Raw genomic sequence first — 18017 nt, forward strand, 5'->3', positions numbered from 1 at the left:
TGGTGTTGTGGAGCTGTGGGGCTGTGTAACTGTGGTGCTGCGGTGCCATGGCGCCGTGTCCTCCCAGGTGCCTGCAGCCCTTCGCAGGGCCGCTCACCCGGCAGGCACACGTACCGGGCACCGCGCAGCCTCGTGGCGGTGCCGGGCTGCCACCCGGAGGGGGGGACCCGCCACCAGCGTCACCCCGCCGCCTGAGTGCCCCCGCCTGAGGCCAGCTCGGGGCCGTCTCCCCGTTCCCGCAGGCGGCGGATGGCGTCCCCTGAGGGGGGAGGCCGCGGCGCCCCCGGGGTGCAGGAGGGCGGACGGGCGGGGAGCCGCCCTGCCACCCCCCGCCGCCCGAGCCCGACCTCCCCAACATGGCGGCCTCCCCGCGCCGCTCAGAGCCCCGCGCGCCTATAGGGACAGCCGCGCTCCGACCTCCCCATCATGGCGCCCGCGCCCCACGTGACCCTTCCCCCTCCCTCCCTCCCGAATCATGTGACGGCGGGGCCGGGAGGAGGGGGGGCGGCGCACGCGCAGTGCGCGCTCGGCCGCGGCCGGAGCGGCGGCTGCCGCGGCGGGGAGGGAAAATGGCGGCGGCGGCGGCGGGAGCCGTCACCGGGGCGACGCGGCGGGCCCGGCCCCGGCTGCCCTGAGGCCGCAGGTGAGGCCCGGCCCCGCCCCGCCCGGTCCCGGGGTCCCCGCGGGGCTCCCGGCGGCGCCCAGGAGCCCGCCGCCGTGTCCCGGGGTCCCGGAGCCCCCCCCGAGCCCCCCGGGGCCGCCGGGAGCGGAGCGGAGCCGGCCGTGAGTGCCCGGGGCGCGATCGTGTGTGTGTGTGGGGGGGGGAACAAAGGAGGCAGGGAGGGGCCGGGGGGAGACCGGGGAGGGGACCGGGGAGGGGAGGGGAGGGGAGGGGAGGGGAGGGGACCGGCGGCTGAACGGCGGCGGGGGGTGCCGGGAGCGGGGCTGGCTGGGGGGGGGGTCCCTAAAACACCTCAGGTCCGAGGCGCTGCCGCCCCCCCCCCGCCTCACAGAGTCGGGTCCGCAGGGCAGACGTGGCCCGAAAAGCGCAGAGGGGCTTGCCGTTATTTCCCCATTTTCTTAGCCGCCGTTTCTCGTGTTCACGCCACCCTTTCTCCTTCCTTTTCCTTACGCTCGTGTTGGAGAAGGGGGAGAATAAGCGGGGCTTTCCCTCAGGCTGTGTCCCTCGAGCTTGCCTGGGGGATTCCTGTCAGACTGCCCTGGCGTAGCTCCTTCCTCCCCGCTGGAATAAACGGCAGCGGTAAGGGCCCGCCTCGCTGCAGCTGCGGCAGTGACACCTTGCAGGGGGAAACCGGGACAGCTGGGCTCCCGAAGCACGCCCAGCGAGCGGTGGATGGAAGAGGAAGGAGCGGCACCTGCCCTTCTCCAGACCCAGTGCTTAAACCTTGCCCGCAGTTACAGCAAGGAGCCCACTGTTGTTTCCCCCTCTTCCCCATCTTCTTGGCGTTTTTGTGCCTCGTAAAGAACTCCTTGCAGCAGGGTTGCTGCTGGCAGCCCGAGCACACAGCCGGGCAGCCGAAACGCAGCCGAGGGCCCCTCGCTGCTGCGGAGAAGAGGAGCTGGGCAGGGCCGGCCATCCCTGGGCTCGGGAGAGTGAGTAAAGGCGTCCATCGAGTGCGGGGATGGAAACAGCGCGTTAATTATTGAAGCTCCCCTTGGTCAGAGTCTAACGGGGCAGGTCCCCCAGCTGGCCACGCTCTCCTTGCCCCGGCACAGGGCTGAGAGCGAGACCTGACCGCGGGCAGGACGGGCGTCGGGCTGCTGCCGAGGCTGGGCGGTGGTGCAGGAGGAGCTGCAGGAGCTGCCGCGGGGTCGGCCCCGTGCCTTTGTCGCCGCTTTGGTGTCTGTGCGTGCACGTTTCTAGCAGGAGCAGAATCGCAGCCGCCGGTTGGCTTTGCGTGGCGAAGGTGTCTGCGCGTGTTTTTCTTCCGGTGCTACCTGGTGGTTTGTCTGCCGGCTGGCTCCACCCAAGCAGCATTTTTTCCATGGCGGCGGGTGAAATTGTCTGCAAAGCTCTTGGGTGCAAAAGGCACAGCGGTTTGAAAAGCACAACTCAGTGCTTGCGCTGCTTCGCAGACCTGCGCTGGTTTATTCTCACCGGCTCGCAGCAGCAGCACGTGTCGCTTGCAAACGGAGTGTGTCCCAGCCTGCAAGCCCTGGGATGGAGTTTTCTCTCTGGCTCTTAGGGAAGCCCAAGGATGAGCCTCACCCGCGTGCCTGTGGTTAGTATCAAAGTCTGGGACTCGTTGCTGGTGCTGAAGGTGGGTTGTCTTTTACCTGGGGATTTTAAGGACCAGTAGGGATGTGCTTGAGCGCCATTTCCTTGGTCCCAGAAAACGCAGCCGGTGTCACCGCCGTGCTCGGCGCGAGGAGCGGCACCAGGGCTGCTCCTGGAGCGGGAGGACACGCTCTGGGCAGAGATGGGGATGCTCTGTACCCGGGCCTTCCCAGAAGGCGATTGATTTTTAAATGCATGTTCTCGGGGCTTCGGAGAGCCGCGGGCAGTAACGCAGCCTGCTTTGCGCCTGCCAATTCAAGCCATTTCCACAGGATGTGACTGAGCGCGGCTTGAGAAGGGTTCCCACTTTCTGTGTAAACAGGGCTGTGCATCTGAGGGAAGCTATTTTCCCTGCGTATTTAGCCATGGCAGGCTTTATTGTACAACACTGCTCCAGGCTTTGCCCTCACCAATTTTTAAGATGGAGCGCAGGTAAGCCGAAAGCCCTCGGAGCGGGGAAAGCCGCAGGGGCGCACGTGGGGCGTTGGAGCCAGGAGCCAGCGCTGGGCGCTGCACCTCGGTCCAAATCCCAAGGAAAGCCTTTGGGAGGAGGCCTCTAGTGGCTCTGATAGTGGGCTTAGCGGGTGTTGCTCCAGAGAAGAGCCCCTGTCGGGGTGGTTTCAGACGCGCGGGGGCCCTGCACGGCTGGTGGCTTCCCTGCGAGATCCACTGAGGTATCGGCGGCCCAGCCGGGCTGCGCTGCCGTTAGCAGCTTCCTGATGTAGCGCAGGAATTCATGTCAAAATCCCTTTTGAACCTGCTCGTGTCTTGGCTTAAAGAGGAGCGGGGTGACACATCTGTGTCGAAAACTGCGGCTGGAAACTTTGGTGTTGTGCAAGATGCAGAAAACGCGGCTCTTGCCTCCGGGAGCTTGCTATTCTGAGAGCTGCACATGTGCTCCGGGAGCCTCGGTTAGTTCACACCGGACTGCACTGCCGGCTGCATTCACTTCCCATTTCTGTGGCAGTTTTAAAAATACTTCTCTGCCAGCTAAACACCTACAAAAACATCTGTGAATTAACGTGAAAATGTTCATCTTGCCCCTGCTTAATACAGTCCGTGCAACGGAGATTTGTGCCTCTGACGAGCCGAGTCTCTTCATGTGTTTCAGACCCATTTTGAAGTGCCTGTCTGTTTTATTTAGGTCTGTGCCAGGTTCGCGGTAGTTTGGGAGTTTGAGGGTTTAAGGTGCGTTGATTGAGCTGCTTGATTTGTTTGGGGCTTGTTGCTTCGGTGCCGCTGTGCTGCGGCAGCTCTCCCTCCGCCCCGACCTCGCCCCAGCTCGGGGCCGCGAGGAGCGAGCGAGGGCATGGCCCCGGGGCTGTGCAGAGAGCGGTGGCTGAGGAAGAGGCGCTTTTGGGTGAGTGGGTCCCGAAGGGGGGCGCCGGGAGGGGTGGTGCTGCTGGGCTGGTCGTGCCCCGGGGCTGCGAAAGCGAGGGGTCGTGGCTGCCTTACGGGGAAGGCACCGCGGCCTGGGCAGGGTGTGCGGGGCAGGTCTGCCCCGGTGAGGCCCCGAGGCGCTGGTGCTCCTGCGCTGGCTCCCGAGGTGTGGTCGCTCGCAGCGAGCTCCGGGGGGTGTTGGACCCATGTGGAAGGAACAACTCTGCAAAAGCCGAACGTCTGCGGAGAAGCCGTTTCCTCCTTCCCCTGGTGTCGTATCGGTCTCGTTCCGGTCGCTCCTCGTGGCGCTGTTAAACACGAAGCGAGCGCGGTATCGCCGTGGTTCTTTGATGCCTGCAGACCGTGGGGCATCAAATCCCTGCGGCGGCGCGCCGCGGTGCCTGCCGAACCCGCCCGAAGGAGAGCGCCGAGCAGCCGCGGCTCCGTCTGTGCCATTGTTGTCACGGCCATTCTGTGGCTGAGCAGAAGGAGCTAAAATTATTTTCGTTCCGTTCCTCGTGTGGCCGTCGGGCAGCCACCTTTAATCTGTCCCGCTGAATGCGCTCCCTTCCTGCGTTTGTGTTCGGGCTGCCTGTTTTTTCCCCGCCGCAGCTGGACGAGGGGGGACTCCGGAGCCTCCCGGGGCCGAGCTGTGGGAGCAGCCGTCGCCCCTCCGCCCGCCGGGCGCGCTGCGAGCTTGGCGTAACATCCCCGAATCCGGGGTTGCTGCTGCCGTGACGTGGGTTAGATTGCTGCTTTCTTTCCTTGCTTTCCTTAGACGTCTAACACCCAGTGTTTCTCAGGCTCGGCAAGCAAGCTGCGTTTGCGAAGAGGTTCGTCGCGCGGGATGGCCAGATGACCCCTGCCGGGGGCGATGCGACTCTAACTAGCAGCGGGTTCGCTTCGTGGCGCGCCGCCCGTTTGGTTTCTCAAAATAAATTCCTACCAAAAAGGACAGCGGGTTCTCAAAGAAGTGTGGAAACAGTGGCAAACGCTCACCGACCTTGCTGGCCGGGTCTTCTGGAGGTCCGTGAGGAAACCGGCCCTCGGGGAGCCCGCTGCGGGCGTCGCGGGGCCGTGCCTTCCTGCAGGTGGCTCAGTTGCTCGCCGCGTGCGTTCGGCGGTGCTGCCGGGCTGCTCGCTGCCCCGAGCTGGGCTCGGACGTGCCCCGGGGCCCTGCCCCTGGCTCTTCGTGCTTTATGGACCTGCTGGAAGCCGCGGTGGCGAGGGGGTGCGGAGCGGGCCCTCCTGCCCCGTTGTCAGCCCGGCCTGATGGGGCCGCAGTCGCCACCCCGCCGGCTGCTCCCCGCGCTTGCGTTTGTCCTTCCCTCGCCATCGGCTTTTCCTCCCGCAGCACTTCAGGGAACCCTCTGGCTTTAAACGCCGCCGCTGCTTGCTGTGAGCCCCCCTGCTCCCTACAAGAGGCGGTTTTATGGGGGAAGCTCGGCCCCTGCCTGCCGCTGACGGATCGCGGTGACGGTGAGTGACGGAGGCGCTGCCCAGTGCCAGCTCGCAGGCTCAGGGCGGTTCCACGGGCCCTGGAGCTGCCCTGCCTTCGGCCCCCTTCCGCCGTCGCCTCTCGGCGCGGTGCTGGCAGTGCCCTTCGCTGGCACCAGCACCTCGTGCTCAGGGCCCCGTCGGCACCGCACCTTTCTCCGCCTGCGATGCTGTGAGGGGGGCGCGGAGCTGGGTGTCGGCAGAGCGCGGTGTGCTGGCCGTTCGCCCTCCCGGTTAGCATCCTGTGCTTAAACCCCACCGGTGATGAACGCAGGCGCGTTTGGATTTATGCACAAGAGCCCTCCTTATGAGCGTCAAGGCAAGCCCTTGGGCTGTGTGCTGGCTTCTCCGACATCTCGCTGTTCCCGTCACCCTTTTTACGCTTTCATCAGCGCACCTTTGTGCCCGCCTCCAGCTCGCGGTCACAAACAAGAGCAGCTCTTGGTGCCTGCTGCACGCCCAGCGGAGCTCCTTCAGCACGGGTCGGGGCCGGCAACCCCAGCGGGTTTTCGGTCGTGTCTCTCTGTGTGAAGTCCTTTTCTCCAGCACCGAGAGGAAGCAGGTGCTCCCTGTGGTGTCGCAGTCGCTGTTTCACAGGCAGCGCGAAGCCAGGTCTGTTTAAGGGCGAAGCGGAGAGCTCGCTGGGTGCCTGACTCCGTGGTCGGCAGCTTTCCCCACGGGCTTTGCGTTAGGAACCGAATGAGATTGTTTGCAGCGGGTGAAGGAATGCGCTGAGGTTCAGCAGGCAGGCACCGCGGGAGAGGCTCCTCGAGGTGGCGAGCATCTCCTGACGGCATCTGTGCCCGGGAGGCGCCAGGTGCCCCGGTACCCGGCGTGCCGACAAAACCGTGGTGTCAGCGAGCTCCCGTGCGGCCAGCGGTGCGTCTGAGAGCTGTGGGCATCGATGGAAATCAAACCTTGGCCGCCGAGCCTACGCTAACGCGTGGCTTTTTCCAGCGCATCCTTTTTTTGGCCTGAGAGGCAGTACCACCGGGCTCGTCCCCGGCTCGGACGAGCCGTCTCGGGGCTGCTCGTCGCTTCGTTTCTCAGCCAGGCGTGGTTTGTGCGGGTGGGCTGCAGGAGAGCTTTGCTCGAAGCCGTTCCTCCTGCCCCGCGTGCACCGGGGGCCGCCTGGGGGAACCGGAGGCTGGGTGGTGAGCGCGACGGGTCGCCCTGCCGGACCTCGGCCCGGCCATCGCGGGGTGCTCACCCGAATCACTGAAGTCCCCCGCGGTGCGGGCCGCTTCTGGAGGGCGTTGTGTGGAGCAGGCGGCGCTTCAGTGGGAGTTGCGCTGGGAACGGCTGCTCGGGTTCGTCAATTAGGTGGGCCAAGAAGAGGTTTTATTTAGAAAAACAACAAAATCCCGACCGCAGGGAGCAAGCAGCTGACGGAGGCTGTCAGGAAATCGGGAACGGAGTCACCCGGCACCGCTGGGTGGCTGCGCTCAGCTCTTAGCTGCGTGAGCAGCCCCCCTAAGATGCATTTTACATGGCACGGTTTTGCCTGAGCAGGATTTCTTGGACACAAACAGGCTTTGGGGTACCTGGGAGTGTAAATACAGGAGCGATGCTCCCAGGTGGTGCTTCCAGACTGACTTTTCGTACGTTCAAAACTTGGCTGGTTTATAGGTGCCTTTTCCTGATGACTCGGCTGTAAATTTGCCTGAAATCTACACAGGCGTTGGCCGGTCCTCGTGGCTTTGGTAGGGCTGAGAGATGCCAGTGAGAGGGAGGGAGTGCTGCGTCATTCGTACAGGCTGTCCCCCAAATAATTAATTGAAGGACAAAATATATTAAATTTTATTAATTATTAAGGACAAAACATTATTAATTTGTATTAATTATTATTAAGGACAAATAATCTAAGGAATTAATTTAAGGCTGGCTTTGGGATCGTTCTTTTCTGGCTCGCGTGCGGATTTGCCTTCGTTTTGAATTTCATTGTGTTCTTTTTTTTCTTTTTTTTTTTTTGTGCTAGAAAAATTTCAGGTGAGAATAAATTTAAGGAAGGGCTTGCGGGGATCCAGTAGAGGGGGTGCGTGAGCGCAAAATGCCGCTGCTTCCCAAGCCCCCGGGACGTAGGGTGGTTTGGGTCGGGTGGATGGATGCAGGAGCAGACGCAGCCCGTCCGCCCGAGCGCTGCGGCTCCGCCGAGCAGTTTTCCAAGCTGGCCGGGTCTGGGTTCAGCTTCCTGGAGCGGCCCCGTCTGCGTGCGGAGCCCCAGCTGGCGCCCAGGCCCACTGCTCTTCGGCTGGGGCGGCGTTGGACGTGGGGGAGCGGGCGGAAACCCACGTCTGTAGGTGGCTGGGTCACCTCTGTAACCTCAGCGTGAACACATTTAGTGGTCGACGTGGTTAGATTTGGGGTTTGTCGGCCGGCAGCCCGCGGGCGAGCTCGAGCAGTACCCGGTAGGTACGTGACCCGGCGGCTTCTGTGCTCTCGGTGCTTCTCACGCCAGCTCTGTCCCCTTGCGGAGGTCTCGGCAGGCTTTGCACGCCCAGAGCTGTTCTCAGGGCACTAACGGCCACAGCAGAAAGCCTTCAAATCCCCTTCATCGTGGATGCGTCTGGTTTTTAGGACGGGGTGCTCAAGATCGCTTACTTAGCGGCTTTCTGCAGTGGCAGCTGGTCTCGGTGCTCGCGCTGCCCGCTCTGGTTCTTGGTTTGTTAATATTTTATTGAGCTCTTAGGCCAGTTCTGATGCTTCTGGTTTCCTCCTGTTTGTTCCTTCAGCGAATTCTAAGGACTATTTTCCTACGAACCCTTGCAGGGCGGTGCTGTTAAACCCTGCAGCTTCCTTTTGTTCTCCGGAGCCATACGCTAAGTGAGAAGCGTGCGACGCACGGGCTGCCCGGGCTAAAACCCAGAACGAACCTCATCTTTTATCATTGTCGGTGCTTTAATTCTGTAGGAAAACCTGGCCTAGCAGGCGAGGCGTGCAGCGGGAGGTCCGAGTATGGAAACCTGCGGGTGGAATTTAGGAACCCTTTATTTTCAGGGTTGGAGCTAGGTCTTATATGGAGGAAAAGACAATTTCCTGTTGAAAAGCAGCTAACGGGAAAGGCTGTGCTTCAAAGAACTTGCAATTGCCTGTTCTGGGGGACGAAAGGAAGGCTGGGTGCAGGTGTCCTCGCGGTCCCGTTCATTCATCCTTCCAGCAGCCATTTCAGGGCCGGTGCCCGCGCAGCAGCACGGGCAGGATATTGCTCATCGTTTTGCTTCCCAGAGGCTTTTTTTTGACTAAAACTTTTTTTTTTTTTTTTTTTCCCCTTGCTGAACGTGTCTGGCAATTGTTTTTCAAGTGAGCTGGCTCTAACTGCTGCAAGTGTCCAAGGGCCTGAAGCGCCGCGCTATTAACGTGCGTTTAGCTGGGTTTCCCAGGAAATGTGCTTCTGCTCACGGGACAAAACCGTATCCCTGCCCCAAATCACAAGCAATTAACTATGCTGATACCGTTTATCGGCTGAAGCAGCGCTGGAAAAGTTTCTGCTCCTTCTTAGTCTTCCTTGCTTGCGTGCACACCCTTCGCTTCGCTCCCTGCGCTGCTGCCGTGGGAGAGCGCCTCGCGCTCGGTCTGACTGCTTCAGTTTTCAGCTAGGAGAGGGCTGGTGGGCGAGGGCAGCAGAAGGCAAGGCGGGGGGAAGCTGCCACCCAGGCCTTGGTGGCACGGCTGCTCCAGGACCCTCAGAGCCTTTTTTTTTTTGACCTGGGTAAGCGAAGAAGCCCAAGTGGCTTTGCTGCCTCCCGAAGCGCTGCCCTGCGCGTGGCGGGGCTGCTGCCAGGCAGGAGAAGCAGTTGCAAACTATGAGGAAGAGTCTGGAGCAGGTTGGAGGCAGCTGCTGTCTCCCACCCCTAAATTAACTCCGTAACTCCGGATTGCCAGGAGCAATTAAACGTTCCGCAGAGTCCCCTTCTCCTTCCAGCCGGAGCAGCCACCAGCCAGGGCTGGGTCCTTTAACACGCCTTTATTTTTTTCCCAGGTGAGAGCACAGCTTCCACGATTGTGTTTGGATAGCGAGCTTTTTGTGGCATGTGAAAATGAGCATTCCCTTATGAGTAACGTGCTGTGACTCAGTACGATTGCACGGCTGCTTGTTTTCATTCAAGAACTTTCCCTTAGAGGATTTTTTTTTTCCTAAAATCTGTTGACTTCATAGAAGAGGAAAAAAAAAAAGTCAAAAACTCTGCGGGTTCAGGCGCTTCTTCGACAGCTGAGGCAGTTCTGCAGGGAAGAGGAGGTAGCTCGGGATGGGAACCGCCGATGCCACCCATGCCTGTGAGCTGGGGTCCTTGGGACCCGGAAAGGTGCCTGCAGGTAGGGAAACCTTCCTGTGCCGGGGGGTTTTGCGCGAGCAGGGTCCTCGCGCCGCAACCAGCCTCCGAGAGGTGCTGACGCCTGGCAGGTTTTTGGTCTGCATTTAATATTCCTCATCTGTTTGTTCCGCTGCAGTGGCTAATTACTTTAGCAGAATAAATAGCAGGTTCTTAAATATATTCAGGAGGGGAGGGAAGGAATATTGAAGGGCTCAGAGAGGAGGAAAAGAGTTATAAAACGTTTTGCCAACTGGCAGAGCAGCAGCTTTTAGGATCAGCCAGGCAAACGTGATTGGCGCTGGCAGAGCTCTGCTCCCGTTGTCCTTCTAGCGTCCCTGTAGGTGGTGTTTTAAGCAGTCGCGATTCTTCGTTGGTAAGGCTTTAGGCTAACTGTTAAGCACCCTAAAACATTGCTGCTGCGGGGATATAGAGGCTCTTCCCCTGGCCTGGGGGCTGTAAGGTACAAAACAAGACGATGCTTCGGGGCGCTCGTGTTAGCCTTCGCAGTGATCGGCCCGAGCAGAACGGGGCTGCAGGATCTGTCTTGGCAAGTCGATGGCATTGCACACGCTCCTTGATGAGCCACAGCTGTGTAAATCCCTTCACTGCAGCTCTCCGAGTGCCGGTGTTGCTCGGATAGGAACTGCAGCCCGTATACCAGCTGCAGCGCAGCGCAAACAGATCGTGCCCGGTCCGACCACCGAGTGCAGGACGGGAAGCGAGCGGCGAGGGGAGCACAGAAATGCTCCGCACTGCTCTCCGGCTAGCTGATAGGAACGCTGCCCTGGGATTTCCTCCTGCAGACCTGCTGACTGATGGCCGGAGGAGCTGGCTCCTGCCTGCCTGGGGTGTTGTAGCCTTTTCGTTTGGGACGCTGGGCAGGGTTGGAGCACAGGGCTTCTGCCCATCGGTGTGCAAAGCAGACCTCGCCCTCCGGGGGTCGTTATTCCCAGCCCCCTGTTCCCGTGCCATGTGAGCAAGATCCACGGCACATCAAGCTTGAAGGGTTGTTTTGGAGCCAGCTGCCTCTTGGGAGCTGAGCTTATTGATGATCTTTTCCTTGAGAAAAATAACACGGTGTGGGTGTGAAAGCTTGGAGGGCAGTTATTTGTTGTGCAGGCACTTGAGGAACGAGGATCTAGCACAGCAGATGCATTTGTGTATTCATAATATTATAAAGTGGTCTGGTAAGGCAAGCTGTAATTAAGTCCTGGATGGCCTGTGGTCACTTGTGTTTCTTTTGGGGGAACGCAGAGGAATTTCCTCGCTCTCCTGAGCACAGGCTGCCATGCCGCTGCCCTGCCAGCTCCCTATTCAGCGCGCTTCCTGCAATTTTCCAGCGAGAGCTTCAGGACTGCATGTGTGTGTTTAATGAGCGTTACAAGTAAGATGTCTGGGAGAGATGTGCGCAGCAGGAAGCTGTCTTGGGAAGCAAACTTAGGGACTGATTTTAATCTGCGTGGTATCGTGCACCCTGCCTGTGGGAGCGGGGTGCTGCTTTCTGTTAGCTCAGCCCCGTACGACCATTGGCATCGATGCTGGCACGTTTGTTATCCCAGGAGGGATAAAAGCCGTCTCTGCAGGAGGCTTCTGGAAAAGGGATTTTATCCAGGTCCGTTTCCTTACCTTCTCCCTTAAGGAAGCCTTCCACAGCCAGGCACCACCGTTAGACCTCGTCCTCCCTGAGGGCGGAGGGCCAGGCAGAGCTCAGCGCAACTTCTCCAGCCCCAGAGCTGCACACGAGCACCTGCAGGACCCGAGAGAGCCCCAGGAGCTCTTCCCGCTGCCCCTGCCTTTCTAGAAGTGGCCTCGGAGGTGCTGTCCTGCACCCCCAGCTCCTTGCACGCGATGGCATCGCACGTGATGGCATCCTTAGCTTGCACCTTCTCCCAGCTCGCGTAGATGGGTCCGTGCGCCTGTGATTAACCGGTGTGCTGTGGCTCCTGAGCCTGCTCCCGAGGATCGAAATTGGGATTTAATAATTGTGCTCTTTATAGCTGGGAAAAGTCCTCGTTAGGAGGGCGTTCGTTCTTGCGCTGCTCAGCTGCCGTCCTCCAGCAGGTTCTGGACGTTATGTGAGCAGTAAATACAAGCTGTTGGGAAACAGATCAACGTAATCCTTGCTTCTCGGCCTTACCAACCCCAGGTTTGTGTGAACCTGTCGAGCCGAAGCTTATGTTCAGCGCAGTCACCTCCAGGCGTCCCGTTGGACCGGACCCGGGTGCGCTTCACTTTGCTTTCCCAGCACGTCGCACGCTTTTGGGGTGCGAAGCGCCTCCGCGCCGCCTCTCCTGATGTGCTGCTCCGTTCCCCCAAGCCGTGAGGCCGGCGCTGACCCCGAGCTCCCCGGCTCGGGCACGACCTGAGCGGCCGGGGCTGCGGGCTGGGGAGCCTCCGGCTTCCTGCAGCGCTGCCCGAGGTGGAAGTAGGCACATATGCTTCCTGACTGGAGGTGCTTTTGCTTGGAAAAGACCCAACCCACTGCTTTTTAATTTCTTTTTTAGTGTGATTTTTTTTTTTAAGTTTTCAATTTCTTAATCTTTGGGAATTTGTGTATTATCTGCTGTGTAACGCAGTCTGCTGACGCAGCAGCACTTATGTCAGAGCGTTTTGGTTTCAGGCTTTCTTTGTCATAACATTGACTCTAGGAAGGATTTCTGACACTGGAGAATTCGCAGAGCATCTGTTAGCGTGCTAACTGGAAGTTTAATTTTGACTTGCTTTCTCCTGAAGATTGACAGCCCCCAGGATTTTCTGAAGCTGCTTCATCGGGGAGGCTGACAGGAGTGGCGGGTGACGCTGCCTAGCGGGAGCTCTCTGCGTGAGAATCAGTTGTCACAGCCAGCTTCGTGCTTGGCGCCTCCGGGCTGCTGCCCCGCGGCTCTTCTGCCGGAGCTGCGCGTGGCACAGGCAGGGCAAGCCCCGGCTTTACCTGGGGTTGGGGGCAGCTTGGGGTTGGGGCCGGTTGGGAAGAGGGGGCAGGTTGCATCGCTGGAAGTCCGCTACAGCAGCTTAGGTGTCAGGAGTCAGGCAGGTAACTCAACCTCCTCCCAGCTGTACCTGCCGTGACGCTAAGAGCTGGGTAAAAGCGAGTTGTCCGAGCTGAACTCGGGCAAAGTCTGCCTCGTTTCCCCTCGTGAGGAGCAGGTCTGCTCTCTGGGTTCGCTGGGGGTGGGACGTGTCTCGTAGCCTGGGGGCCACGGGCTGCGATGGGACGGGGATCTGGGACCTTTCGGTCCTGCGCTGGTGGGTGCCGGTGCTGGTTCCTAGCAGACAGGGGCTGGGCTCTGCTTCGCACCGGCCTCCGCGGGTTTGGTGGCGGTCCGTAACCCATGCCCGGTCCGTAACCCATGCCCGTAGCCAGACTGGACGTGGCTACTCGTTAAGGTGGATTTACTTCGCGATGTATTTCTGTCATCGCTGCCGAATGCCTCACGTGCTCTGGATGGCTGGAGCGACGATATCCCAGCCTGTCGTCGGCAGTAAATCCTGTGGGGTTTCTCCTTCCCCACCTACCCCGAGCAGCCACTTGTATAAAACAAAGAGGTGGACGAGGCGTGCTAGAGGGGCGCTAAAGGAGAGCGGGACGGGGCTTTTCCCCCTCTTCCCGCAGCAGCGTGTGCTCCCTGGGAAGCCCCAGCACTGGCGTGCAGCAGACTCGCTGGCCAAACTGGTTTCTCAGGGGAGGAGCGGCTGCGAGCTGTCCCTCGCTCCTGTCCCGCCTGGCTCCCCGGGGAGCCCGGTCCTGCCCCCAGCCCCGTGCCAGGCACCGGCACCTCCTCGCCCCGCAGCTCGGCGCTGCCAAACCGCGGGCAGCTGCGGGGACGCTGCCGCCGCCGCGTCCTGCCGGGGCCTGCTGGGGCCAGCGGCGCGGCGGTGGCGAGGGGAGGCCGTGGGGAGCGGGGCTGTCGCAGGCTCTCATTCCTGCGGTGGGTTTTCTTACTTCCTTTTTGCTCTCCCTGGTGCTGTCCGCAGGCAGCAGCGGGGCTGAGAGCGGTGAGAGATGAAGAAGTGGCCTGGGAAAACGCTTCGCGACCAGAGAGCGGTGTGACGTGTTTGCTTTCCCAGCAGAGGCGAGCTTTGCCCCGCCGATGGTGGTGGTTAGCGTTTGTTTGGGGGAGGAAAGGTGCCGAACCTTTTGTCTGCACGCGCCGGCTGCTTGGTCTCTTGAGCTCATTCCTAAACTGCGTGCAGCCTGCTTCAAAGCCTTGCAAAAACCACGTCCTTGACCTGGAGCTTACTGGTGCAGGGCTCTGTGTAGACCTCTCGTGTAACGTGCGCGGCTTGCAGCTGCGTTTCTGATGCTGTTGGGTTTCGCTCGGTGACCTCAGTGTTGTCTCTCTCTCGAAGCTGTGAAGTGGAATGCCATGGCCAGCTCCTCGGACAGTGAAGATGACAGTTTCATGGCCGTGGATCCCGAAGAAGCTGTGGTCGAAGGGACGATGGAGCAAGATGACGAGCCCCATGCTGAGCTGGAGGTGGAGGAGACCAGGCATAACAGATCGATGTTGGAGCTCCCCGAAGAGGTTTTGGAATATATCCTGTCCTTCCTTTCACCGTATCAGGAGCACAAAACTGCTGCCCTTGTCTGCAAACAGTGGTATCGACTAATCAAAGGTACAAACGGCTGTAGTGAGAATGCATTTTTTTAATTGTGGGAATGTGGCTTCATTTCATGTTCCAGCTGCTCTTTGCTTTGCTTTAGACTTGCCTTTAGTTTCTCCCTGTTCACTCAGAAATCTGACTTGTGCAAAATGCCTGAAAAGCAGCTGAAGCCTCGCCTTGCTGGTGTGTTGCCGATAACTCCGGTGCTGCAGAACGGAGCCCCTCAGCTGAGGCAGCTTGCTCCCTGCCGTCGGGCTGGGTGTTCTCTTTTGAAGTAGGAAAGAGCAAAACCCCAAAACCCCCGCGACCGGGCTGCTCGCTTAGTTCTGCTTCTGAACGCTGCCCGCGCGCTGCTAACGTGCAGCGCTCCTGACCTTGCATTCAGGCTTCCCCTCCAACACGCACAGCAGCGCCCCGCTCCCGGCATCCCATGTCTAATGTGGCTATAATTGTGCCGTGTTTGCATCTTGCTCAATAAGTACATTCCCAAAGCCTGTGCTTTTGGTTGGAAACAAAACCGTGCCTGGTTCTTACAGCTCTGCTGAAGATAAGTGGCAAAGTATAAACTGCATCTACGTTAATAGAGATCTACATATTCAGATTTCCTGAAAGAGTAGCCCTGAGATACAGATACTTCGCTTTGCCTCCGTGCAGCATTAATTCTGGAGCCTTATGGGGATATTTTAATGCTAGATACATGTGATACGACAAAGAGCTCTGCTTGTAGCCTTGCGCAAACTCTACCTGCCTCGTGGCTCCCAGCATTCCCGCATACAGCGGTGATTTCTGTTACGTTGGGCTGTTGGACACATGAGTTCTGATTGCAGGCTTCATAAAAACAGGCGCTTTGGGAGACAACCCCGGTTAAATCTGTAGGAAATGAGGCAGACTGTTGCACTTGGGTAACTTGTTTCTTCTGGGAAGTGCAGAGCAGGTGTCAGGCGAGAAGCGCCGTGCTTTCTGCCTTTGGCGCTGTGTACGGCTGGGCAGGTGTGTGGGGTGATGTCTCATTTATGGACTTCCTCGCACATGTGAAGCATTGCTGAGATTCCAAGGATTCTCTGCCTTGCCCGGAGTTTAACAGGCTGGAGGTTGAACCAAAATGCAGCTCCTTCAGAAGTAAGCCTTGCGCAATTACTTTTTGGCATGATTTTGGGCCCACGAACACGCAGTGCTCTGGTCCTGCCGGCTCAGCAGTCTGCACCTCTGTTGAAAGGTTTTCAAGTGCCCATGGCCTTGAGTTGCTGCTTTCTCACACACGCTTGTTCCTGAAGCAGCCTTAAGAGATGCAAAGGATGCAGCTGGAGTGAGCCAGCAGCCGGTGATTCACCCCAACAGAGACTGTGGGAAACGTCCTGGAGTGTAGGGGAGGGAAGAGCAGCCCAAGGCGCCCCGTGACATTGGAGTGAGCCTGGGCAGTGAGAGGTGCTGGGCAGCCGCATCGTTTCTGTGGTGGTTACAGCGCAAAGGGAGTGTAATCACTAACGTGTGCTCTGCGAAGCGGAGGTTACTCAAGGTAAATGCTTGATTTGTTTGCTGCTGGTTAATTTTTCCTGTTTGTCAGGATACATCTGCTCCGAAATCCTACAGTTCAGGTTACGTTTCCCGTGTGTCTCTTGGCGACCAGCTGCTTGAAGACCCAGGGCTTCATTTTTTGAAGCTTCCTGCTGTGTATCCCTGAGTGTGATTTCTTGCTGGGGGTGTTCCTGGCACAGGGCTTGCAGTCAGCAAACTCTCGGGGAAAAATCCCAGCAGGTTCTGGCACCTTGAGTGCAATTGCTGCCATAGCCCGGGCTGCCAGCGAGGACTGCTCCAGCCCTTCGGTGTCAGGGCGCGGCGAGGCTTACACCGGCCCGGGGGCTGGACGCTGGCCTTGGAAGTTCTGTTAGCACCCAAGTGCTAGAGGTGAAGGGCGTTTAGCTAAACCAGGATCTGCTCTGCACGCTTTCTCAAAGCTGATGTTTTGCTGCAAAAGCGTGACGGGCTGCATCCTCCCCCCGCGGCTCTGAGCGCTCTGAGGCAGCAGGGCTTGTGGGCGCGAGGCGGAGCAGGTGCTGGGGCCACAGAGCATCTGCTGAGCTGCTGCAGTCGTAAGGCTTCACCAGCCCCTTTTCTTCCCGCAGCAAGCAGTCTCTGGCCCTCCTCTGCACAAGCAGACACACTCTCCATGCACAGGATTAACTGTGGCTCTGCTGCTGGTCTGCGCCACAGGAGCTGGAGCCACCTCCTGTAGGGCAGATCGACGCCCTGGCAGGCTAAGAAGGAATATTTTCACCTGACACACGCTGCCTTTTGTCACTGGCTTCTCCTCTCACATTTACTGTAGATTACTGTCCAGTAGCTGCAGGCATTCTCTTAAAAGTTCGTTATTATGTGCTGTTGGTCCTCAGTGGTCCTTTAAGGCCAGTGTGCTCCTCTGGCAGAAAAGCATTAATTTGGGTGTGATTAGCCTTGTGTTGCAGCAGAGTGGGCCAAAAACCCCTCTCTGGGAAGACATGTCCCTAACACATGGGATTTGCGTTTAAATACGTGTTTGTAGTGACCTGAAGCGTGCTGCGCGTAGCTCCTTGCTGAAACAGTTGTGCTGGCACCTTGGCTCCCCGCTGCCTGGCTGCGGCCAGGTGCTGGGGTGTTGGGATGCCGGGTTCGGCCTCTGCTCCCAGAGACCTTCCTTGGCAGCAGGTGAGGTCTCCGGTGTGCTGACCGCGGGCTCTCTGCCTCCAGCTGAGCCTTCGCTGGTTGTTACAGCTCGCAGCAGAGCACCTCGGTCCGGGGAGAGCTGCGCGTTAGCAGCTGCCTCCAGGCAGCGGGGCAGAACCGCAGCCTCGCACACACTTACCTATCCCAAAGGCTTGGCTTTACCAAACGCAGCTGACAAATAGCAAAGGTGTGGTAAATAAGTGGAGTGAACGCTGATTTCTGCGTTTGCAGAGTCCATGTTCTTCATTCTTTTGAGTCCTCTGAATATCCACCAGCGTATTTATAGCCCAAATACCGGTGTTGTTTTGTAATTGCTATCGTGCTGCTACTCACCGCACACCACCAAGTGATAAGTTGTCATTTGCTTTGGCTTCTCCAAGCTCGCTGCTCCCTACAAAGGCTGTCAGGCGGCATATACACACGCTCCTTCATATAGGTGTGTTATGTGCTGGTTTTGGATGTGCTTGTGCAACTGTGCAGACACGGTCTGTTCTAAACATGCCTCAAATTCTGCTGACGTCTCGTCTTTCTCTAGGTGTGGCCCATCAGTGTTATCACGGCTTTATCAAAGCAGTGCAAGAAGGAAACATTCAGTGGGAGAGTCGCACTTACCCCTACCCAGGAACCCCCATCACTCAACGCTTCTCGCACAGTAAGTAGCTGCCCAGGAGGGCTCCGCTCGCCCCTCGTCAGCTCTGAGTTACCGTGGGAAGCTGTAACGAGGTGTTTGCGTTGTGTCATTCGGGGCGGAGTGGTGGCGCACGTGCCTGTTGCTGCAGCAGAGCTTTATCTGCTCGGTGTAACACGGCAGCTCTGCCAACACAAGCACTTTACACAAGAATAGGGATTCAGTAGCTGTTTGTCCTAGGTTAGAAAGAGGAAATGTTAACGCAGTTGGGAAAAAAAATCCCACCCTGTGTTTTTTGCAAATTTTACATGCAGACTTCTTTACACAGCTCCCCTTCAAGAGAAACCTCCAGTCCAGCGGCTGTTGTAGCCAGTGGGTTTGCCGACCCGCTGCACGTGGGGACGTACGCTGGCTGCTTTACGCAGCACATCGTCTCTTACGCTTGTGAGCAACAGCCTGGAGGAGGCTGAGCGTGGTGTGCTTCAAAACAAAACACAAAGAGCTGCAGATGAGAGGTACTGAGGCAAGCACGCTTGTCGTGGGTGTGATTTGCTGATAGAAGTTCAGTTGAAAACATTGCTTAATTTATGGCGGA

General features: G+C 58.7%; 1 protein-coding gene across 5 annotated transcripts in view; it reads left to right on the top strand.

Moving 5' to 3' along the window:
• The first annotated feature begins 515 nt into the window (after positions 1-515).
• Positions 516-18017, top strand: part of FBXO42 (F-box protein 42) — a 49287-nt gene continuing 31785 nt past the window's right edge. Inside the window, exons 1-3 of one of the 5 annotated variants that reach the window (XM_040533802.1) lie at positions 516-643; positions 13840-14106; positions 17330-17446. In XM_040533802.1, coding sequence (XP_040389736.1) covers positions 13857-14106; positions 17330-17446 — 367 coding nt within the window. In that variant the 5' untranslated portion in view covers positions 516-643; positions 13840-13856. Of the gene's footprint in view, positions 644-674; positions 784-9160; positions 9491-13204; positions 13419-13839; positions 14107-17329; positions 17447-18017 lie in introns of those variants that run through there. The other 4 variants (XM_040533803.1, XM_040533801.1, XM_040533800.1 and 1 more) reach the window with 4 other exon arrangements.

This window comes from Cygnus olor, chromosome 21 (genome assembly GCF_009769625.2).
Source record: "Cygnus olor isolate bCygOlo1 chromosome 21, bCygOlo1.pri.v2, whole genome shotgun sequence".
Classification (NCBI taxonomy): domain Eukaryota; kingdom Metazoa; phylum Chordata; class Aves; order Anseriformes; family Anatidae; genus Cygnus; species Cygnus olor.